We start from the raw sequence: 24,251 nt of genomic DNA on the forward strand, positions 1-24,251 counted from the left end.
TATTCTTCCATGATTTTTACAAACAATAATTAGCTGCCTCCTAATGACACTAAATCTTCCTAGTTGTGTCTTTTACATTATAATATGAGTTACATGTATACAAAAATAATCTATTTTAATATTTAGCTTTAATTATCCATGTTTATCTAACTTGCAACAGTCGAAGCTTTTCTCTCTTAAGGCATCATCCTCTTCCTTTTTTTTAAACTGCATTCTCATGGAGACAAACAATAGAAGCTGAAATGCTAGGTTGGATTAATTTCATTGCTCACGAGAGTAAACTGTACAATAAAAAAGGATGAAGCGAAATGATAGAGGTATTGTTTCTTACAGAAATCTCACAAACATGAGTATGGGTGACCGAACAATTTTCATTTAAATTTATTAATTTGGTAGACACTGAGTTTCTTAGCCACTCATACATCTCTATAGACTATATCAAGTGGGAAAAAAAAATGTACATTAATTTTTGAAAGATGAAATCTACATCTCTGTCTAGGCAGACTTCTAATTTATTCTGTTGTTTCATTCCTGGTTTGGTTAAATTTTAGTTAGAATCCGACTTTGGGATTGCCTGAACCTGCTGCAGCAACTCCCATCCCACCAACACCTTCTGATACAGCTGCTACATGGTCTCCTTCTTGAACAATGTCTTTCACATCCAACTCACTCACTAGTTCATCAATCTTCCGAAATTGATAGGGCCATCTCACATTATAGAGAAACTGGCGCAGATCAAACCTATTATCCTCCGGGGAATAACTCTGCAAGTTGAGTGAAAAATGGTAAACTTTTCATCACCAACATAATTATAAGAATACAATTAAGATTTGTACGAGGGCATACAACTCTACCCCAAGAAACTACATACCTCGGCATGATATGAAGGCGTCAAGACAGTCATTTTGTGCCGGTTGATTGAATAGTACTTGAAGAAGTGTTTCACTTTTTCGGCCACCTGTGATGGAGTCAATCTTCCACCCCATCTATAACACAGATTCTGCAACAGTAAATTACAAAAACTATACGTTATAGCTGAACCACCAAACAAACCAAATTCGTTGATTTAATGATGCAAGAAGTTACTCTCCTTTGAGTTTCATCGTACCAAGCAAAGAAATCAATATTTCTGCTAAGAAAATATCAGTGATGTTTCTCTTTTTTTATCATGAAATAATTGCCACAATTTTTAGTCTTAAGGAACAATAAACCACTTTCAGAGGCCTGTCAAATGGCTTGCAAATAGATTCTGCTTTTACTTTTTACATATTTCTGGGCCATTAAACTTTACATTATGGGATGGTCACGGGCAGAATTACCATATCTTTGACCTTTTCTTTTCAAACATTAATTCAGAGATGAAAACTTAGAACTGAAAAACCAGTGAAAGGTAGCAGAAGAAAATGAATAAGACAGGAGGGAGAAGCAAGGGATATACCTGGAACATTGAAACTGGACCACATCGGAAGATTTTCCGTAGTCTTCCATAGACTGACAGTTCCTCGTAAGTCATTCCCATATCAACTTCATCAAGCTGTTTAAAACAAAGAATGAGGTATTTGCTTACATATTTTAAAACCTTGAGTTATATATAAATTATCATTGCCTAGATAATTGCATATAAACCGAATAAGCAGAACATAATATGGCATTGCTGAAAAGGGAGAATGAAGAACGCAACTACTTGTCGCTGGACTTCACTAAGAGGTAAGAATAATAGCTTTCAAGCTCTCACATTGTCATAGGATTGAATTCATTCTTGGACACACTATTTGCTTTTATTTGGATGCTCACAATAAATGAAGCAAAGTAGTTCTTCCAAAGGATCTTTAATGACTAAATTAAGGGGATGTCCCTGAGATTTTTTTATTATAACCTGATTTAAGCTCTTCTTCCTCTTATATTGTCTTTGTACTTCATCTAGGGAAAATTTCATAATTACATTTCATTTTGATACACAGAAGTAGATGATGAGTTAAATTAATGAACTCCATGTTGTTGTAATGATATATTCCACCATTACCACCTCCACTTGACAAAAATCCCATATGGCGACAAAACACATACCAAATATGGTCGACTGAAAGGGTTCTTCAAGAGATTCAAGATCAGTGCCGGAAGATATAAGACAACAAAATATTACCTGAGTGTAGTTAGAACGTATAGGCTCCAGTTCAGCAGTAGGTGGAGCTGCTTCAATTTCTGCCAGAGATGAGTAACCAAGATGGATAGCTGCCCATCGCAGGAATGTCCTAAGGTCCTGCTTACTTATGCTACCAATAGGATTTATATCTGCTGCGCTGCAATCATACTGTAAAAGAGATAAACTTTGGTAACTGCTGTGTAATGGACCACAAAAATGAGAAATAATAGCAAGCAATGAAGAAAGTAATAATCGAAATCTGTGTAGACCTTTGTCAAGTAACCACGTAATCCTTCATCCACATTTGAGCTCCCCAAGACAAGATAAAACCCTGGTTTGTTGTGAACCCAAGGCAATAGTGATGCTAACATGAAGGCGAGCACCATCCTGATTCTAGCTTGTATGTTCTGCAAGCTTAGATTCTCAACATTAGATCCACCATCTACCTGTAAAGGCATACAAAGAAATTATTTGACCTATAACAGCATGAAAACATAAACAATTAAACACATCAGATTTCCAAGCTTTTAGTCAGGATAAAAATGGTTAGATTCCCGGCAACGAAGCTAAGTTTCTGCCAGTTTGACCAGTCAGTAACAAGGTCCCAATATCAATATGGAGATCTACATATGACTATTTATATTTGTAACACTTATTTATCTCATTATCAACATATTCTCGTGCAGAAGTCCAAGTGTATGAAAACAGAGAGTTCTGGTACTTGCTAGCTATGATTAAAATAATTCACTAGTCCATGCTTCATTTACCTTATAGCGTGGTCTCTTTCCTGTAAGTGTTTGGAACAATGACAAAAACGCAGATACAACTCCATCAATGGAAAGATCAAGGTGCCATGAACCAATTTCATCAGCCAACACCTTGGCCCGTGACCTTGTCATGTCCGAACTGCAAGGAATTTTTTTTTATAACATTATGATAACATGTGAGTGAAGCAGAAGTAGACTGATCTTTATAAACATTGATGAGGATCTATAGAAATAGCAGATATAAACTCAGTTGTACAGACAAAGATTGAAAAAACAGAAGGACATCAAATTTATTACTTACCTGTTTTCAGATCCCATAAAAACAGTATAGAATATTCGCTTGGCAAATTCTCTGCTATCAGTAGGATATTGTCCATCTTTGTAGTTTCCTATTCTTATTGCATCAGCTTTAACTTGTTCATCTCCATTTGCGATTTCTGCAGGCAGAAGTGAATAACTAATGAATGCCATATAAACTACAAGGTTTTGTTTATTCCACCTCTTCCACGTTTGAAAAAATGTAAAAGAAAAAAGAGATAGACATCCTGATTTTATTACTAGAAATTGTTTCAGATTGGTTTCAATGAAGGAATTCAAAACACACAGAACTAAGAAAAAGTACTATATCCATGAAAGTCCAATTCTATAAGCAATTCAATAATCATCTAATTATGTATCACCTCTTAACCACCCTTCCTTGAGATCCTTTTATTGGTGGTACTTAACAGAGGTTTGATTAGTGGTCAGTTGAATAGTATGCTTGTTCCTAAGGGTAAACCACAAAAAATGCACCCAAATTATTTTACCGCTGACAAAAATGTTTTTGAATTTTGTTATCAACAAAAATGCCCTCAAATAATTTGAAAACATGCCAAAAATGCCTAATCATGATCAAAGGCCTGCTCCGTTAATGGAAAAAATGTGATGTGGCTAACGGAGCATTCAACGTGGCAAGTGAGACTCTGACATTCTCCGTTTGTCACACCGTTCTTTTCCATTAACGTAGAACATTTCAGTTCATAGATGTGCATTTTTTTGTCACATTTTAAAATAATTTGAGGATATTTTTGTCAATAATAAATTTCGGAGACATTTTTGTCATTGATAAAATACTTTGGGTGCCTTTTTGGTGGTTTACTCTTGTTCCTAAATAAGCAGTATTTGTTTGTATGCACTATTAACATAGCTTCTACATACTGCCACAAGTTGGGCAGGTGATAGAAACTTGAAGGTATATAAGAATCTAACAGCACTTGACATCAATCCAAATGTACCTTTAACAACCAGCTGACACATGCAACCAACAATTGCAGCAACTGATGAACTGTCTGCTCCACCAGAAAGGGGAAGCAGAAAACCAGATGCTCCGCTTCTTCTTAAATAGTCCCATAACCAGCAACCAGGTCCAAATGCTATTTCCTCCTCAGGAGAGTGATACTTGATCTGCAAAGCATATATCATATTCAATTAGCAACTTGGCAGCCTGAGCAATTGAAGGAATAATATTGTGACATTATCTAAAAGTTGCAACTCAAAATGGTGACAACGTGCATTACCTTTAGTGGAATGGAAAGACGATGTTTAAGATTAAAAGGTACACAAAGACTATATGGTACTTCCACTGAAGGAACCTTAGTTTTACAACTTGCTTGCTCTTGAAAGCTACTTACGGATCCTCTTAGGCTTGCCACCTACCAATAGAAAAAATGGAGTTATGGAACCAAATCCAGTGTCAACAGTTGAGGATTAAAATGGCATTGCATGCATTACAGATGGGAGGTCATGCAACAAATACCATGTCTAGATCCATTTGTGCAACCACAACCTCAACATCCTTTAAAGAAAATTGTGACCCTTGTGCAATGAGATCACCATTGACCACAACACAAGCACAGCCATCTGTTACGAGTAAATTTTAAGAAATGAACAAAAGGGCCACATAAGTAAAATCTCCAAAAGCTGGAAAAGAAGCTAAAATAACAGTTAACATGTCCGTATAGCAACTTGCATATATTTGAAGGTATTCATTCTCCAGAATATGCATTAGACACCAACTTCAAAGCATTATATCATTGTATTAAGAGAAACATATTCTACCATAGTAAAGACGGCCACCATCGCATCCTTGGTGATTGCTATACATGTATACTCCGCCACGAGTGTGAGTGGCATCTATAAAAGCACGAAGACGAACATCAAGCTTTCTAAGTTGGTGATGACTTCCACTGGCATTCATAAATACTTCAACCCCATTCAATGCAAGCTCAGAATGTGGGGGAGTTGGAGTAAACAGCTCTTCACAAACTTCAGCCGAAATAGCTCTACAATTTTGAAATAAACATCGAATCAGAAGTTGGAATGACAATAAATAAATTAAGCATACACAAATACAAACACACAGTAGTTGGAACACACTAGTTCTTAACATGCATTTACACATTATCTGGAATTCGTAAGTGAACACACTAAATAACCCTAAAAAAAACTAAACTAATAAACACTTTAAAAATATAGCTTGTGATTATGCAACATACGTGTCCTTAAACTTCAGAAATCCATAACCAAAGGGAACCGATGTCTGGCCTAACGCCTCAGCTATCTCGCCGGGAAGCTGAAAATGGACAAGATGATCTCTCGGCTTCCACGCCGTGAACCATCGAAGTTCTCTATAATTGCCATCGTTCGCAAGCCACATCTTTGGGCGTATCATGAGAATCTTGCGATTCAAACAAAGAACCTGACAATTGTAGCGCTCAGAGTCCTTGATAATAGGCATTCCAATGCTACACACAATTCCATCCGTCAAATCACCAACTAAGATATCTTTCAAACATTCCCATCTGAAAACCAAAACCACAGCATACTTCACAAGGTAATCAAATCAATTTCCATCACTTTCTAATTGAAAAGAAAGAAAAATAGAAAAAGGAATGAGTGAAGTTATTACGCGTGTGTGACGGTGTCGAGTTCCAAGAAGTGGTCTTCACAGCCATAGCCAGTGAGCTCGAGCTCAGGGCCGAGCCTAATGACGGCGCCGGATTGTTTAGCGATAGCGATGGAGTCCTTGATTCGCTGAGTGTTTGAATCGAAGTCCATGGCCCATTGGTTGAGATTGCAAGTGGCAACCTTCAACAGCCTCATCCTCACGAACTTGGAACGGAAACAGAAAAGAAAGGTTTATTTGTAATGGAATGTAGCAAGTTGTTATCGAATGTGTGAATTTTGTTTCTTCTATTCTTTTTAGATAGCGTGTACATGTTAATATTTAATTTGGTCAACTAAACTTACGTATAAATCACTCACTAAAAAAAAAAAAAAACTTAACATATAAATCTTAATTTAGTCTCTTAAATTTTATTTGCATTAATTTAGTCTTTTAAATTTCATAAATATAATTCAGTATTTATTTGAGTATCATTAAATTAATAATTTTTTTTTAAAATTTTTTAATATCGACAAATTTCTAATAATAAAATAAAAGAAGTAAAATATAAAAAAAAAAGCATTTTTTTAAAAATTACAATTTACATTTTTTAAAAATTTTTTTAAAAAAAATATATTTTTACATAATAAATACACAAAAAATATTTTTATATTATTATACTTAAATATAATTGATAAATAAAAATATTTTTATATGAGATATTTAAACAAATTTTTTATTTTAAAAAAGATCTATTAAAAAAATAACTAAAATTTTTTTTTTATATAAAAATTCATTCAAACAAGTTCTCGTATTAATAATTTACATCACACAAATGTTAAATGGTGCTAGATAGTGAAATGCCAAGTTAAAATCTCTAAAATAATATGCTTTGATTTTGGTATTCAAATAGTCCAAAATATCATATCAGTTGTTTTGAAAGAAAAATTTTAATCAATACCATTTTTGAACGATCCAAAAATACCAAAACTAAACGATGTCGAATTTCAAGTGGCATACTACTATTTATGACAGCGTTTCATTAACATTTATGTATTAAAAATGGTGAATGCTACGAAGAAATAGATTCTCTTCAGTTTTTTTTTACATTTAACAGAACAGTATGATCTTTCACCTTTAATTTTATAAGTAAAATCAGAAATAAAAAAAAAAAAAAATAATGAATGGTTAGATTAAATACTGCACACCATCCAATTTTTTTTTACTGAAAAGGATCTATTCTCATGCTATGGTGTCTAAAAGATGGTGTTTATTTATTAAAAAAATTAAAAGTTATTATTTAATTTAAAAATATAAAAATAAATAATTTTTAAAAAATCAAAACTTATTACAAAAAATAAATTAAACAAAATTTAGACAAAAATTCATAAAGATCATAGAATTAACCATTAATAATTATTCTAATAACTAATATAAATCACGTTCACAAAATTTAGAGATTAAACAAAAATAATTAAAATTTTGAAGACTAAACTCAATATTGTCTCCTTATTATGTAGTAGAGGACTCAAGGAGCGTTTGAAAATGTTTAAAAGTTATTTTTTTAAATTTTTAACTTATAAAAAATAGTAATATTAATTTTTGGTGTAATTTTTAAAATTAAATTATAAATTTTTTTTGGTGATTAAATTATAGATTTTTAAAAAATTATTTAAATATTTATAAAAAAGTTAAAAAAATAACTTCTTTTATAATAAAAAATTTTTATTATATTTTTTTAAAATAAATATTTTTAAAATTAAATAAATAAATACAAAATAATTTATTTATAAGTTATTTTTAATATAAATATTTATTATTTAAATTATTTTTTTTAAAAAAGTTTAATTAAATTATTTACCGATATTATAAGAACCAGACCAGTCAATAAATCATTAAAATCAATAGTTCAACCGAAGTTCAATTAAATATCACAGATTCACAGCGCTTACCAAAAAAAATTAACTCAGCTTACAAACTTTCATCACAGTACTTACAAAACTACTCAGCAAACAAAAAATTTATGAATAGAATTAAGTCAATTTACTCAGCAACAGAATTATCACAGTGCTTATTAACAAAATTATGAATAAAATTATGAACAGCAAACAGAAATTTTATGAACAAAATTCACAAACTACACAGCATTCAATATTATCAGTGGTTATGAACAAGTATGAATAAAAAAATGAACAAATTTATGAACAGCAAAGTGACTGTGTTTAACAAATTACACAGCATTCAATATTCTCAATATTCAATGTTCTCAATTTATCACAGTACTCACCGGCTGCGAGGAGGAAAGGAAGTGACAGAAACACGGCGACACAGAGAGAGAGAGCTCGAACAGAGGAGACGGCCAACGAGCTTCCAAACGACGGCAAGGGAGCTTCCAAACGACGGCAAGGGAGCTTCCAATCACGGTGACACAGCTTCCTACCACGGCGATGGATCTTCCTACGGTGGCGGTGGAGGCTGCGTGGCTGTGGGGTTGCGGGGAGCTGCAGTGGCTGCGGCCTGCGGGGGCGGATGCGGGGGCTGCGTGGCTGCAGTGGCGGCAGAGATTGCGGTGACTGCGGGCGGTGGGCTGCAGTGCTGGGTGGCTGGGGGCTAGGTTTACTTGATGCTGTGTAGTTTCAGAGAGGAGAGGATAGTTGATGCTGGGTGAGTGGGTGTGGCTGCGTTGGTTTCCTTCTTTAGTTTCAGGGTTTTGCCGTTTTGGAATTTTTTTTTTCTAGAGTACAAAACGGCGCCGTTTTGGGAGGATTACCGGACCGAGAGACCTTTAAAAAACTGGCCGGTTCACTGGCTAACGGTCAATTCGACCAATTTTTTAACCAATTTATTTCAGACGGTTTTTAGATCTAACGGAATCGACCTATTGACTGGTTCTCATTTAATCAAGTTAAACCGGCCAATTCGGTTCGATTTTCAGAACAATGCTATTTACCAAACTGGACCTTAAGCTAGGAACGTAAAACAAACGCCATATCCGTGATTTTTAAAATATTTTTTCTGCATTTAAAATTTTAAATTAAAAAAAAAGACAACAGATTCATTTTAGTTTTGATTTGAGCAAAATTCCCGCCTCTCCCTCTGCTCAGTGTTTCTGATTCACGAAGCTTAATAAGATGATCTTCAAAAGCGACCATTAGCTTCATTAGGGATTCCTTCATTCTCTTCTCAGAATGAAATCCTCTTACAGAGTCAACAAACACGATGCTGCATTCAAGGTTCTTTTTCTTTTCTTTTCCTTTTTGATTTTTCAAGCCCCTCAAAATAAAGCAATGTGAGTTGTGATTTTCTGGCTCACGAGTTCTAACACTGTTTGTTCCCCGAGGATGGAGAAACTGTGAGCTAAGTAAAACTTTCACCTTAAGTTTGCTGACTGAGTAGAACTTATTCCCCCCAAATTTATCTTCTTCTTTTTTTTTTTCTTATAAAAGAAATCAATGTGGAATTATTTTAGATCCTCAAACCCTTGTTTCGTGATAAATTTGAGTTCAAAATTATCTGCTAATTAATAATTTGCGTGTTCGGTAGTGCTGACTAGTGACTACTTATATTGTTACAAAACTAAGAGTTAATTTCTAAATGAATTCTTTTTATTCTTATTTCTTTATTTGCAGCTGGGTTTGGAGGAGGTAATCGGATTGACGACAAAAAACGGCAATGGGTTAGCTTCAAGTGGCTTGAGTTCCAAATGTGCTTATTTGGCTGGTTCCGTAGTGGTTGTTTATGATGTGAACTTAGGTACTCAGTCACACCTAATGGTGTCTTATAGATTGCCAAAGCCTTTGAGCTGTGTGGCTATGTCACGAGATGGGCACTTTGTTGCCGCTGGAGAGGTGAGAATCAACTCTTTTAATTTGATCATGGTAGAAGTATTCTGTTTGTACGGTCACTTGTTCACATGAAGGAGTGCGCCGCAAACAGTTCATGACCTGTGAATAAATATAGCTTCCAGTTTATTTGAGAATGTTAGCACAAAGGTGGTGCTTCTTTAGAAAGACCACGTCCAACAAGAATCTAACTAGGTCTTGCAGGCAGGAAGCCAGAGCTCAGTACTAATATGGGATTCTTCTACTTCGTCCATTGTCTCTGAACTGAAAGGTCATGTATATGGAGTTGCGTGCATCTGCTTCTCACCTAATGGTTGGTTACACTTTTGCCAACTATATGATTTTCTTAATTAATTTTATTACCTACTGCTTCTTACTTATTTTATAGTATTCTGTTGCAGGTAAACATTTGGTATCGGTTGGGGGGTACATTTACCTTTGGGAGTGGCGAAGTGGTGAGCTAATAACAAAGGTTAAAGCAACTTCAGCTTGCTCTACTGTCTCAAATGTCAGCTTCTCATCGGATGCAAAATTAATCGTAACTGCTGGAGAAAAGCACTTGAAATTTTGGGTACTTGGATCATCTAGAAGTACACAAATAAATGGAACAAAGGGCAGGCCAGCATCAATAGTGATACATGAAAAGCCAACAAATCTTGCTATTCATAAAGGAAGCTCTTGTATATATATTGCTTCTTCTGTGTGGAAAAATAGCAGCTATGATAATTGTAAACAAGCTGGTGATTGCCTTCCAATTTATGCATTGACCAATTCAGGTTTGATTTGGTTCAGAATGAGTCTAAGATTGGCATTTTTGTTGAGATTTTGAGGCATTTGCATTTCTTGAACCAAAATGATTAATTCACTAATATCTCCATTTCTTTCTGTTTTCAGGAATTTTGTACCTTGTTCATTCCAGTTTGTCGCTTAAGAAGTCAGTTACTTTGAAGGTATATCAGTCTGTATCATCTCATAATATGTCAAACCATGTTAAACTTATCTTTTAATAGAGGAAATGGCAGAGATAAAAGTTTGTTTCATGAGTAACTGATGCGTATAGATTTAAAATACATTTTCTCTGCAGTAATGTTCTAAGTGTAGGCTTGAAATTCCTTATGATGATTCTAGTTTCTAAGATGGCAAACTTCTATTTTGGCCATAACTTAGGCTATCCTAATAATTGATGCCTTGGAATGGAATAAATGTTATTTCTGGGTCTGATTGTGAATTATCTGAAGTGCACAGTTTATATGGTCTTTGTCACTTATTATTTTTACATTATGTACTCTAAATGCATTCGGCAATTTCACTTAACAATAGAGTAGAACTGATGAAACCGTTGTGAACTGTACTATATTGAATACGATTATGAAATACGAATACTTATTATTATGTTGTTAGTTCCTTGTAAGTTTTCACAATTTTGTAATGATCATTTTCAGGTCCAAAAAGCTTTTGCATTATCAACATCCGGAAAGCTAGTTGCTTGTGCCTGCAACAATGGAGCAGTCCAATTATTTACCCCCATGTCTCTAGAATACCTAGGCAACATATTATATTCAGAGGAAACAGCTATCGAACAGGATTTTCAAAAGCTGCTTGCTCTGCCTGATGCTGTTGCATGTCAGTTTTCAGGCTTAGAAAAGCTTGGTGAGTGCTATATATTCAATTTAATAAATTTAATATATTCCTGTATTTCACATTTACATATTCTCTACTTCATACCCTACAGTGGTCATTTATGGAGATCATAGTCTCTACATCTGGGACATCCATGATGTGAATCAGGTAAATAAAATGTTTGTCAATATAATCATGATGAATTTGGTTACCTATTCATGGATCACGATATATTAACTTCTTGCTATCAAGGTTTGTATAAGTTAGTTGCTGACGAAGCAAAAACTTTTCTGAGTATCCTCTAGGCCATAAGGTGCCGTGTAAATTAATATTGGTTAATGCTGAAAAGCGAAAATCCTTTCCTTAATTTCCAGCCTGCCAGATGTTTTGTGCTAGTTTCACATTCCTCATGCATATGGGATATCAAGAATCTATGCTGTGAAAACATCCATGATCCGTCCCTAGCATGCACTGCTCGAGGTTGCTTTGGGGGAGTTTCTTTTACAACATGCTCTGCTGATGGTACAATTAGGCTGTGGGATCTCTCTTTGCAATCTGATTTATCAAAAGATGCTGAAGAGCATGATTCATCGAAGATGGAACTATTGGGCTCTTCATACCTAGGTAGCTTATGACTTTGGACAAAAATATCTTAATTCACTTATATAGGTTTATTAGATTATCCTTGTCTCACTATGTTGCACCATTCCTTTCTATTGCTCCAGTAAGTGCAGGAACTTTTGAACGGGATGCAGTTAAGGCAAATCTTTCAAAATCAGGATTTCGGTCACTCGCTGTTAGTTCAGATGGAAAGCATCTAGCTGCTGGTGATTGCAGAGGAAATCTCCATATATATAACCTCCAAACTTCAGATTACACATGTTTTCAGGTTGAGTTCCACATGAGTTCATTTTGAAACTGTCTTGCAGTAAACTATATCTGAAGGTATTCTGCACATTACTTTTTATGGTCACTTATGTTGTCCACATCATTTCAGGGTGCTCATGATGCAGAGATTCTTACATTAAGCTTTAGCCAGGACATGTCTGATGACATTGCAAAAAACAGCTACTTTCTTGCTTCTGGGGGACGAGATTGCATAATCCATCTGTATGATGTGGGCAGGTGTGGGTTTGCAAATTTTTAGGCTAGCTAAGTTGGCTGTTTATGCTTGTTAATGACGTTTTGGGTACATCTGGCAGAAACTTTGATCTCATTGGCAGCATCGATGATCATTCAGCTGCAGTGACATCTGTGAATATTAGCAGCAACAGTTGCAGGATCCTCAGTTGTAGTGCGGATAGGTATGCTAGTAGAGTTTTGGCTTCAAAAGCATAAAGCATATGCAAATTAAAATTGAAAAATAGATTACGTAAGTTATGCTGAACAATTGAATTCAAGACTGGGAAACTGAAGCTGTACATCTTAAGATTGAATTCTCCAGAAAACAAGTGTTCAAAAAATTTCAAAAAATCTTTGACTAATACTACAATTATGAAACTTTCTGTTAGCACATACCAAATACCAAGCCACTGAGATGATTCAACGCACACTCTCTAATTCACTCGTTATCAAGCTGGGAAAACATTCATTGAAGGCAAAACAAAAAAACCATTCTTCAATGTGTTATGTGTTATGTCATATGCCTACTTGATTATTGCTCCTATCCTATCAATCACGGATTATGTTGGGTAGTTCTGTATTTATTGAGTGAATATGACTTATGTGAGGACAACTATATTTTTTTCCCTTCTTTGGGTATAAACCACCTGCCATCTATTGGACCAATGCATTTCAGTTGAAAATTTGAAATTACCATTATACACAGTAGCAATGTGCATCACAATTATGATCATTTTAAAATTCAAACATGTAGCATGTATGTAGGTCCTGTAATAAATGCGCTGAAATTAGACTACTAGTTTTTAGTTTATCTGAATTGGTCTGAAAGCAATCTGGTCCACCCCTTTAGGCCACACTTTTACCCTCATGCTTTTTAAGTTGTGCCTTCTGGTTGTGTGCTTATTCCCTTGTTCTATATGGCCATCACTTCTTCACTCCAGCTGTCAATCCTGATACTTTTTATATGATGTGATTCCCCCTATGATTAAAATAAAGATTCTTTCATACAGTTTCCTAGTGCTCCGTGATGTAGTGCAAGCAGAAAATGGTCATAACATTTTACAGCAACATCGTCAAAAGGCTTCAAAATTTGGAACTGTTTATGACATGGCTGTGGATTGGACATGTGAGAATGTTGTCACAGTTGGGCAGGTAAAGTATATGCTTGTAACTTGTTAACCATGGTACACATCAGTTCAAAGTTGGGTTGTTGGTTGTGGAAGCCCTCCCATGTAAATTTTACTACAATTATCCAATTAGTTCTCTTCATCTGTTTAGCCATTTACTCAGAATTTGCAGAAGTAGGTCTTTTGATTGCTAATTCAATTATGGGTGTTAATAGGATAAGAAGATAAAGATTTTTAACACAGCTTCTCAGAAGCTAATTCGGTCGTACACTCATGACAAAACTTTTGGAGAACCTATAAAGGTGAGCTTTATTATTGGAGAATTACTACGTATATCATCCTACTTATGAGGGGCTGATAATTTTAATTTTTAACAGGTTATAATGGATCCAAGCTGCACTTATGTTGTCTGCTCGTTCTCTAACAAGTCCATCTGCATATATGACTTAAACACTGGAGAGATAGTTGCAAAGGCCATTGGGCATGCTGAAATTGTAACTGGTGTCATCTTCTTGCCTGATTGCAAGCGCATAGTTTCAGTGAGATTCTCTGTGCTTAATGCTCATTTCTATTTACGTTCTCTTAGGTGATTATTTGCATTTTCATTGCGAAAGTTGTGAATCTTTTTGTGCGGAGGGTGGGGGGAGTTAGTGAAGTCTTATTCTAAGATAACATTAAAGTATCTTGTTAAATAAAGGACGGTAAAACATATACATGGAGTACTGAAGATAAGCATATAACCATGCAGTTGTTTAAATAAGCACAATATGACGCATTGTGTGGCTAATGGGGAAGAGAACTTTATGCTTGCAAGCTTTCAGATATTAATTGCATTGAAGTAGAAAAAGTAGTCCTTAATATGAATTATTGACTTTCAAGTGGGACCATAATCACAGCAAGTACCATTATTCAAAATGTGAGCTGAAGACCAAAATGAACTACAACAATGGAAAAGTTTCATGGAGTTATGACTTATGAAGTTTCTCATTTTTCTTGTTACTTCTGTTGTTTAGGTTTCTAGATAGCCATTACAGGCTTCGGTAAGGATGAAGGTGAGGTCAATTGCATGGACCAAATGACCCTATTGAATTTCACAATCCCATGTAGAAGGTGAAATCTCACTATACTACTAGTTGTTGGGTTGGGAGAAATGTTTTTACATTCATAGGAATGTGAAAATATTTCCATATTTGGTAGAAAATGAAAAGATATTATTCCCAGGAACAATCTTTACCCAAAATTCCCCCCAAAGTACTCCCAGCTTCTACATGAGATTGTGAGATTTCATGGTATCATTTGGTCCATGCAAGTGATCTCACCTATTCACTTATTTGTTATTATTGTTGAATGTGCATTAATGCGATAAATGGTTATGTAGTTTACTTTGGTGGCCTAGACCTACACTTGTTTTGGTCTTACTCTTGTCATGATGTTCAAAAAAAATGTTGCTAATGCCCATGGCGTTGTAACAAATATCAACATATTATTTGTATTCAGGTAGATGGTGATGGGTGTATTTTTGTATGGAAATTGCCTGCCCCACTGTCTTCTAAGATATTGAGGAGAATAATGGAAAGAACTGATCCATTGGGTACAAGGAATTTAGCTCAGCCTCTCTCTTTTCGTCATATATGTAGTGCAGTGGATTGTCAGAACTCCAAGGTCAATCTTGAGGGTATGCAGTCATTATGGAACAACACTGAAAGCTGGGATGGATTACTTTGCCCAAAGAGTTGTCATAAAGAGGCTTCATCTTTTAAATTTAGCATTTCTAGACTTCCAAGATGGGCACAATCAAAAGTGACCAGCCCCAACTCCGTCTTCAAGAATCTTAACTATACTTCATTAGAGGTATCTGTACTCTCACTTTGAACTATTTATTTTCCCTTTCCTAGAAACTCCATTTCATTTATAGCTCCACTCCCCTGGGTTGAATATTTCCATCCTTAAAGAATATAACTGTGTAAAATGATTGTTTAAGGCTGCAAATTTGTCAGTTGACAATTCATTTTTAAAATTTTCCATAGAAAACTTATTCCTTAGAATCAAGTTAAACCTTCAATGAAATTTGAAATTGGGCTAAGGTAGTATGTCAATGCCATGGATACATTGGAAAATTCTTTGTCCACTTTGAATCAGCCATGATTGAAGTTTCAGGTATTGGAGTTGAGCATTAACAAAATTCAATTTTGCTTTTTTTTTTTTTTAAAAAATGAAAAATAATAGTTTGCCTTTGCTTCTTTTTCTCATAAAGTTGCACCAAGCTAGGCATATATCAAATCCAAACCTACATTTGTGGATACCTTTTTGGGAGAGCTTTCATCCAAATGGTCATGAAAGCATTGTCTAAACCCTAAACAACACCAGTTCAAGCTTCTGCTGTAAGGGTGTGAATCTTTAGAGTTTCTACTGCACACATGCCTGGTGCTGGAACAGAAGGGAGGGTGCGAATCTTTGTTGTTTATAAAACTAGGCTTAAGATCATTTTGTAATTGTGTCATGCACTCATGGCTACATGTAGGTGCTGGAACAAAAGGGACCCCTCTCTGCCCTTGATGGTACTCTCTGCATTATAATTTGGACCAAGCAGTTATTTTTCTAATATTTTTTCCTGCCTTGATAATGATCAGGCAGATAGTACTTCATCCCCAGAAGTTCAAATGCCATCTGATGATGATTCTTCATTGCCAAAGACTCTGAAATCTCAATGTTCTTCAACCCCTTGCAGAAGTTTTAGGTAGGTATTAAATCCGAGTCCTGAAATTCTCGTACTATATTAGTTCTTTGCTCATAACTCACTGTAATTTCAGCAATATTGCTTTGGACAACCAGTGGCGTGCTGTTTACACTGTTTGCATGGACTCTCTTTCCTCCCCGGAAATGCACAATCTTATGAACACAAAGTTTCAAGAGATTCCCTTAAGTTTAAGTGAGTCCAACCATTTTTCTCAGACCACATTCTTCTAAATATTCATGTTTACTGCTGAGAGCAAATAAGACTTACTCTAGTCAACCAAGTTTTGTTTCAAATTTGGTTTGGAGAATATGATTATAATGACAGAAGGTATTGAAAGTTTGTACTAACGTAAACCTTCAGGCTATAGACTGTAATTTCTTGTATCTGACTTTTTTGAAGCATTATAGTTAGTAGGTGTCTGGTATTGCTTGTGGTGTGGTTTGCAAATTTTGTGTCGAGACTTGAGACTGAATAATTTGTAGGAATTATTACTGTTATTTTCTTTGTAAGTGATTCATCTTATTAACTAGTAATATCCAAGTATGATAACTTGAGTAAATGTCTTGGATATTTGGCTAAGGAGGCTGGCTTCACTACATGATTACATGCTCTTGACATTAGGAACTTTTAATTCAAAATCAGATTGCACAGTGGATTATATCATACATTATTACTTCATTTTGAGATCCGTCCTCTGTGTGACTTTAAGCTTTGGCACACTCTGCAGCATCCCCTTCTGTAGGATATTCCTACGGGATGCAGCAGGAGATAGCATGTCCTATGTGAGTTTGGCTCCTTGGATAGTCTATTCAAGGCTTACCATGGGGTTATGATTTTGACATAAAGTACCAAGTGTTGCAGCCAAAGAAAATATACAACTAACTTTTATAAATATTGTTTATGGCAGAACAGGATAAGGCTGCAATTAGGAAGGACCAGAATTCATTAGGTTTCAGTAGCCATTGTGAAAATGAAGAGTTAGGTGTTGTTTCAGAAGAGCAAGTTGACTTCAATAATAGTTGTATTTCTTCTTTGTCTTCTGAAGAAATTTCTGATATAAAAGCAGAGCAGCTCCATTTAGATGAATCTGTAAGTGAGTCAAAACCAATTCTTGAAGCTAACATTGGCAGTTTGCATTGTGAAGAAGACAGTGATATGTTTAAGCAACATTTTGGCAGCTTATCAAATACACACAAGGTTTGTCTTCTTTCATGAAATAATGATGTCATATTAGGCTATTTCTTGGAAGCATTAAAGGATTTAAAAGTGTAAGAAAACTCTTATGTCCATTACTTTGAATTAGTCTCTTGGTTTTATTTGTCTTATTCTTATTCTGGGGAAATACTTATTAAGCTGCCCATTATAAAACTGAGAATATAGGTTGGCAATTGAGCTAGTTTATAACTAGCTTTAGTAGAAATTAATGCCTAGCTTATAAAATATATTGCTGGTTCTTCTTTTTAGACAGTGATGATCCCGACTAATGGAACCGATGAGGAACTGTCGGTTCTGAACGTTTCTTGCATTGTCTTGGAAAAATATTGAAAATGACCGGTGGGTGACGAACTGATTATATTTAGGAAAAGGGATTTACGCATCTAATATGTAATATAGAAATAACACTATAGTAGGACTAAGCATAAGTGACGTTTTTTCTCTAACTATAAAGTTATTGGCAACAATATTCATGGCCTGTTAATTTGTGAAAAGTTGAGGGTTTGAGCGGGGTTAATTTCTTTCCAAAACCGAGCCTTCTTTGCGGAGAAAATTTTGTCACAAATTTTGCATAATAAAGATACACTTGAACTACTCTACAACTTGAGTTATTTTCTCTCCAGATTAGACCACATTAGCTAAGTATTTTGAGCTCTTTTAATGGTTGTGCAGACAGAGTCAAGAAATTCAGTAGTTAGAAGGTTTTCTACAAGGTATGTTGTGCAGCAGGATTACCCAGGAGATTGCAAGAGACTATTTATCAGTCCTGTCAGACATATAACTAATAAAAGCATGAACTCTGAGGAAAAAGCTGCAAATTATACCTTATCCAAAAACAGATCCTTGCAGGACAACAAAATTGACAAATTAAGAAATTCTTCTAAGCAGGTATATGTGAGTTTTTATGCGGATAAACAAAACTAGCCCTTTAAACAACCAAACTGCAATTGAAGCACTTATAAAAATATTGGTATTGGTACAAAATGGATAACTATTCTGTTCTTTAAAGTTAAATTACCCCTTATATGTCATATAATCATAGTTGGTACCTAGCATTGCTTAGCTCACTTAATGACACTTCATGTCTTCATATAAGCTTCATAAGTTGCATAGTAACTATATTAACACAGCTGGTAGTATTTTATATATATATGTGCATCATGATTCTAGTTCATTCTTTTAATACCAATTCACAATGATGGTATTTGGAGATCCCCTTAATTATTTATGAACAATAAGACCATGAATGACCTAAGCTTAAATATTTGCTGTTCTAAATGTCTGTTGTAGGACCCCAAGAATTCACCACATAGTTTATTAGATTTAATATATGAATTAGACAAATGCCCTGCTGAGGAAAGTTCAAGTGATAATAAGATGCAAGAAGGAAGTAATGAGACACAAGGTGTTTTTGAAGGGAATGAAGTAGCAGAGACCATATCTGCATGCAAAGAAGCATTTGGTAGCTTGGATGCTGCAGCCGAGAGTGTGGTGCAATTGTTGTCGAAATTAGAAAAATGCGACGGAGGCGAGGCTTCTAGGGGAGCTGGGGCTCAATTTTTGAATGAGGCATCTCAGCTACTTCCACTCATTATTGAGAAAGTCAATGCAGTTTCTAAATTGGTGGAATGCAGGAAGAGTGGTAAGCAAGGAAATAGACTAGGTGTTCCAGAATTGGATCAATTGTTTGCAAGTTAGCTTAAGCTATAGGTAATAAATAGTATATCTGATAAAAAGTGTTGGAATGCTAAAGAAACATAGCTGCATTCATTAAATATGGTTAGTTAAGTTTCACCTACAGAATAGAATGCTCCTTTTCCTTGCATGTTCAACAGTCAACATTATGCCCCAGGTAGATATGTTATTTTTTTTTTTTTTCCTGAGTTAAGAGTGAGACTCGAATACGAGATCTCTAGATGAAGATGGGGAGACTATGCCATTTGAGTTATAGTTTGTTGTCAAATAGATATGCTAATTACCAAAGAAGAAATAGTCATTAATTTCTAGCATGGGAAAATGATTGCATAATTTATTGCACGAAGCTGAACTAGTAAATACCAATACTATTCTCTTTGCAAGGAATAGGAAGAAACAAAATACAACCCAAACCCAAACAAAGTTCCTTATCCATAGTAGTAGTTTTATTTTATGTTCTATTAAGTTGTCATAATATCTTGTAATCAAGTCAACGGTCAAGAATGACATCTTTGTAGTGATAGGGTTTGCGGTAGATTTGTTGAGAAATTGTAATACAAGTCTTGAAAAAACCATCACCACAAAAGCTAGCTCATATGCTTGGAGAACTCAAGATCGTATAATACTCTTTTTTCAGATATCAAATGTGATAAATTTGTTAAACATATCATAGTTGAGTGTGTCCTTTAATCTCCCTTTGTTGATAGCCTATGACAAGAAACTCATTCCTCATGACTCATGAGATTTGTCTGAAGTGCTTTTTGAATTTGAACAAACAAAATAAACTGGCTTATCCCAAGAATTTCTCCTTTCCAGGGCTTGTTGAACTTAGTTCCTTAATGGCATAGTCCACCTTATATGCCTTACTACTATTAAACAAATTAAGTGAAAAGAATGGCTTAAGAGCAAAAAGCTAAAGCCCACCTATTGAACATGAATTTGGTAAACGGGTTTTAATGAATGAGGAAAGTTCCTCCCATTTATGGCTTTGTCTTCGATTTATGATACGAGAGTCTTATATGTCAAGCTTAGAAAGAAAACCAAGATAAAAAGAAAGAAAGCGAAGTCACAAGCCGAGTTGTTTTGGGTAGTTTAATTAAAGCTTTTTATTTTCCCCTCTTTTTAATCTAAGAAAGGCCGTTGAATAATTATGTAAAAGTTGTAAAACAAAAGAGTTATTCGAGTCTCAAATCTTAACATCTAAGTAAGTAAACATCTATTTTCAGTTATTTATCTTAAGATAAAGTCAATCTCTTTCGATATACTATTATTAGGGTAAAAGGCTATTTAAGTGGTACGTTGTTAGATTGAGAGAAATAACTCAATAATGGAGCCTAATATTAGAAACTAAAATATACAATTTGCTACGATTTATTAATGCGTTATATTGATGACTCTTAAATTATTGAGGTGATTTAACTAATGTAAATCCGAAGTGTGTACAGAACTATAGATAATAGACCGATAGTTAAGTAAATTACATGATGCATGACACAAAATCCATCAATATCACAAGTTTTTAGGCGAATGAAGCTCTATTTTATTGAAATTGTGGTTTTACTCTTAAATACTATATATAGTTCCGCATAATATAAGGCGGTTTTACTCTTAAATTCAAAATCTCATTCAACAATTCTTGTAAGCATATCAATTCAATGTGAAAAAAGAAAATATTTCTCTAACATTATTCCTTACACAATCATTATTAGTTTAATGTAAGTCCTTTTTTTTTCTTCATGTCCAGCTTGATCGGTCTCTCTCCACTTTATCATTAGAAAGAAAAAGTGGCTGAAGCAAAAGCAAAGATAATCTTTTCTTTATTTATTCATTTTTTTATTTTTACCCTATCCTTTCAACTTTTAAAACTAATTCCATTGATGATTTTCATGCATTTTGAATACAATACTTACTATACAATATAGGTATACTGCCTATCTCACCTCCTACATTGTTTATCTTATCTTACCCCTTTTTTCCTTCTCTCTCTCTTGCATTTTCAAGGTTTTGCAGTGACTAATGTTGCTCATACACTTAAAATATTAGCCATACATTGCCCTATATTCAAAATATTTTATAAATCCCTAGGAAGGTATCCCTAGAAATCACTCTCTTCTATACTTATATGCCTTCTTTGTCTTGCTTTACTTAGTAACATGCCAAACTTTACATTCTCTATTGGGATTATATTCCTTCATTATAAATGCATTAATGTAGATAGTATATATCCCACATTCCCTTATATTATCTAAGGCTATGATAGGTATATGAACTCGTGGGGTTCAACTATAATACTTTAATTTAATTTCTTCTATGACAAACAAATCTAACTACTCATGTGTAATCTAATTGTCCAACAAGTGCGCAATCATAGCCATTTTGAGGCACTGTCCCAGTATATATATAAATTTATTATAAATTTAAGTTACATTTAAAAATTTATTATTAGTCAATATATTATTACATACACAGGTAAAATTTAAATTTCTAACACTTAGCCAACGAACTATAAATTATAGTTTAAATAGTATAGTCTCCACATACTCACATAGAAGTCGTGGGTTCGAGTCTCACTTCTAACTTTGAAAAAAAAAAATAAATCTTCAATTTACAAAATCGAAAATGCATAAAGACCGTTCGTTTGAGGCCAGTTAGTTGGATGCATGCCATTTGGAGTTATTAGCGGCTAAAAAGGAGGGTTTATATTTCGGATATGTTTGACATCCATTAATTAAACCATTTCCTTGTTAATATGTTCAATAAAATTTTATATAAATATTTAATCATATATTATTATACTAGTCCAAAATTTGATTCAACTATTCAATAACATAATTTTTTTACAAACATAAACATCTAATTGAAAATGATATAAAGTTATAAACTCTTTCCAGTCTCCTATACTTTTAGGGCATAATAACTAGTCTGTTAAAAAATATTTATTGTGGTCATAACTCATAACTCATAATATTATTGTGAAGTAAATGCTGCCAAAATAATGAATCCCATGATAAGGGGCAAGATGGCAAAATGTGAATGAAGTTTTTAGCGCAGAGACATATTGGGTCCAATATGGGGGCTTTGTTACTTTAAAGTGCTCTATCATTCTCTGCATTTGTTTTTATATTCACAAAAACAAAATAAAAAGCTTCTGATTTATATTGTGATGTATATGTATGTGGGGTAAAGTGCCCTCAATTAGATTGTCCTTTTGCATCAAATTTTTCCTTTGTAATCATGAGTTTCTTCCTTTTCTTTTTTATTTTTTTCCCTCCCTCTTCTTTTTCTTTTTGATTTCACACATTTAGGCATGGTCTTGTACAGTGATTTAATATCTTGTTTTTTTCATCAGAAATAAAAAAACACAAAATTAGAAAATTAAACTATTAATTATTGTTCCAATTAGAACCGTGTATCCTAGAATAACTTTTTTTTTATGTGTGTGTGCAAATTGGTGGTTATTATTATCTATAGATAATAATTACCCAAACGTATAGTTAGACATCATTATATTCAATAATGAACTAGGAAAAGATTAGTGGAATATAACTAGTATGGATTATTGGATTTGGATGCGCATATCTATACAGTATGATATTGATTGGCACAAGATTTGGTCATCAATTTCAAAATAATCTTTACATGATTTTATATACGAAATTAATGAAATTATGGCTTAGTAATATTGATTCTTCATTCATCAGTCAACTTGGTCAATCTTTAACTTTATATCACACTCACTTGAGCAAAACATGAATGGAGCACTCATCATTATTGGCTGGTAAAATCTATGGTGAATTAAAAGGGTTTTATTCTTACATTATGATATATTATTCACATGGTCATTATTTGTACATACACTCGAGTTTAATTGTTTCACAAAGATGACAAAAGCAATTACTATTACTATTTTTTATATTTACATATATCATTCAGTACCATTTAGTATGAAATTTGGAGTGTGTTCCTTTACTTCTATGCCTAACATTCATCTTTAATTTGGCCAGCATGCTCTCTATTAAATACTCAATAAGTTAATATTGGCATAGGATTTTTAATAAACTATTATTATTATAATTTTGTGATACTAAGGTAGCGTTTGGAAGAGAGACAGAGACTGAGAGACAGAGACTGAGAGACTAAGATTGAAAGACAGAAATTGAGAGATAGAAACTGAAATAAATTTTCGTATTGTATTTGGTGTAAAATGAGAAATAGAGACTGAAATAAGAATAAAACTCTAATTTAATTTGCACAAAAAATAAAATTAGAATTAATTAATTGAAATGAGGATATTTTAAATATAAAATGTTATTAAAATTTTAATCTTCATTCTCAAAAATTTCACCAGAATTATAGCCTTCTAATTTCTATCTCAATATCTCAACACAAATGCTACTTAAAAGTTTTCTTATATATATTTTTGACTTTTTTAACAAAAGAAAATTTACATTGAGAGAGGAAGACCATTATCCTCAATGTAAGGATTGAAAGCAAATTATAGAAATGTATGAAGAGAGGGTTGACCAGGTAAACCAACTTTTGTTGACTAATACAAAGCTACTGTTACAAAACTAAATTCTCTTTCTTTTATCCCTCTTTTCATTTTCTCTTAAAAGTGAAAACAAAATTATTAATGCTTTATCAAACTTTTCAAATGATAAATAATGCTAGATAGAAAAATGTATTCAATGTGGACTCAGAATTTTCTCCATTTCATTTTTCACTTAACAAAATTAAATGTTGTTTTAAATCCTTCTTAGAAAATGAAAGTAATAAGAAAGAAAAAAAAATAAGAAGCGACTTCTTATCATATAATTTATTGCATTATTATTGTTATTTTTATAAAAAAAATTTATATTATGTATTATCTTGTCTTCATCTCATTACTTGTAACAGGTCAAGTACAAAAAAGAATTATTAAGAGAATCAATTTTATTAAATTCAGAAAATATTTGACAATTTTAATAATACAAACATTTGATTGAGATTGATTAATTGAATATATTAATTATATATTCTAAGTGTTGTAGAAAAGTCCGGATAAATTCTGATTTTCAACA

At 33.6% G+C, this 24,251-nt stretch overlaps 2 protein-coding genes across 5 annotated transcripts; one reads left to right on the forward strand and one right to left on the reverse strand.

Annotated features, from left to right (window-relative positions):
- Positions 1-233: 233 nt before the first annotated feature.
- LOC112743593 (glutamine-dependent NAD(+) synthetase) lies at positions 234-8,262 on the reverse strand. Of its 2 annotated transcripts, none has more exons than XM_025792872.3 (14): positions 8,121-8,262; positions 5,858-6,060; positions 5,445-5,773; positions 5,008-5,231; positions 4,706-4,809; positions 4,467-4,601; positions 4,185-4,353; positions 3,212-3,347; positions 2,911-3,049; positions 2,413-2,589; positions 2,144-2,311; positions 1,439-1,534; positions 872-1,000; positions 234-764 (listed from the first exon to the last, which is right to left on the reverse strand). In XM_025792872.3, the coding sequence occupies exons 3-14, from the start codon at positions 5,684-5,686 to the stop codon at positions 552-554; spliced, it is 1,932 nt and encodes a 643-aa protein (XP_025648657.1). In that variant the 5' UTR covers positions 5,687-5,773; positions 5,858-6,060; positions 8,121-8,262; the 3' UTR covers positions 234-551. The 2 variants fall into 2 exon arrangements, with proteins under 2 accessions (XP_025648657.1, XP_025648656.1); XM_025792871.3 differs by having other exon boundaries at positions 5,445-5,750; positions 8,121-8,256.
- A 279-nt stretch (positions 8,263-8,541) lies between these two features.
- LOC112743594 (uncharacterized) lies at positions 8,542-19,855 on the forward strand. 3 transcript variants are annotated; one of them, XM_072214368.1, is made up of 20 exons: positions 8,542-9,066; positions 9,463-9,681; positions 9,880-9,988; positions 10,064-10,451; positions 10,570-10,625; positions 11,118-11,325; positions 11,408-11,463; positions 11,670-11,919; positions 12,021-12,184; positions 12,293-12,420; positions 12,498-12,599; positions 13,428-13,569; positions 13,760-13,846; positions 13,922-14,083; positions 15,042-15,395; positions 16,175-16,281; positions 16,355-16,473; positions 17,189-17,478; positions 18,169-18,384; positions 18,787-19,855. In XM_072214368.1, the coding sequence occupies exons 3-20, from the start codon at positions 9,950-9,952 to the stop codon at positions 19,192-19,194; spliced, it is 3,276 nt and encodes a 1,091-aa protein (XP_072070469.1). In that variant the 5' UTR covers positions 8,542-9,066; positions 9,463-9,681; positions 9,880-9,949; the 3' UTR covers positions 19,195-19,855. The 3 variants fall into 3 exon arrangements, with proteins under 3 accessions (XP_072070469.1, XP_025648658.1, XP_072070468.1); XM_025792873.3 differs by having other exon boundaries at positions 8,891-9,066; positions 10,077-10,451; XM_072214367.1 differs by having other exon boundaries at positions 8,894-9,066; positions 10,077-10,451; positions 11,670-11,775.
- Positions 19,856-24,251: the final 4,396 nt, after the last annotated feature.

Source organism: Arachis hypogaea, chromosome 14 (genome assembly GCF_003086295.3).
Source record: "Arachis hypogaea cultivar Tifrunner chromosome 14, arahy.Tifrunner.gnm2.J5K5, whole genome shotgun sequence".
Lineage (NCBI taxonomy): Eukaryota > Viridiplantae > Streptophyta > Magnoliopsida > Fabales > Fabaceae > Arachis > Arachis hypogaea.

What these genes read in the sequence shown, in the direction of transcription:
- LOC112743593 (XM_025792871.3), bottom strand. Translation starts at nt 6,051, where the DNA reads ATGAGGCTGTTGAAGGTTGCCACTTGCAATCTCAACCAATGGGCCATG. An exon ending in GTCTTTCCATTCCACTAAAG is followed by an intron (nt 4,354 to 4,466) that starts GTAATGCACGTT and finishes TATGCTTTGCAG; the next exon opens with ATCAAGTATCACTCTCCTGA. An exon ending in GAAAGAGACCACGCTATAAG is followed by an intron (nt 2,590 to 2,910) that starts GTAAATGAAGCA and finishes ATGCCTTTACAG; the next exon opens with GTAGATGGTGGATCTAATGT.
- LOC112743594 (XM_025792873.3), top strand. Translation starts at nt 9,022, where the DNA reads ATGAAATCCTCTTACAGAGTCAACAAACACGATGCTGCATTCAAG. An exon ending in CAGATTACACATGTTTTCAG is followed by an intron (nt 12,185 to 12,292) that starts GTTGAGTTCCAC and finishes ACATCATTTCAG; the next exon opens with GGTGCTCATGATGCAGAGAT. An exon ending in ATTGCAAGCGCATAGTTTCA is followed by an intron (nt 14,084 to 15,041) that starts GTGAGATTCTCT and finishes ATTTGTATTCAG; the next exon opens with GTAGATGGTGATGGGTGTAT.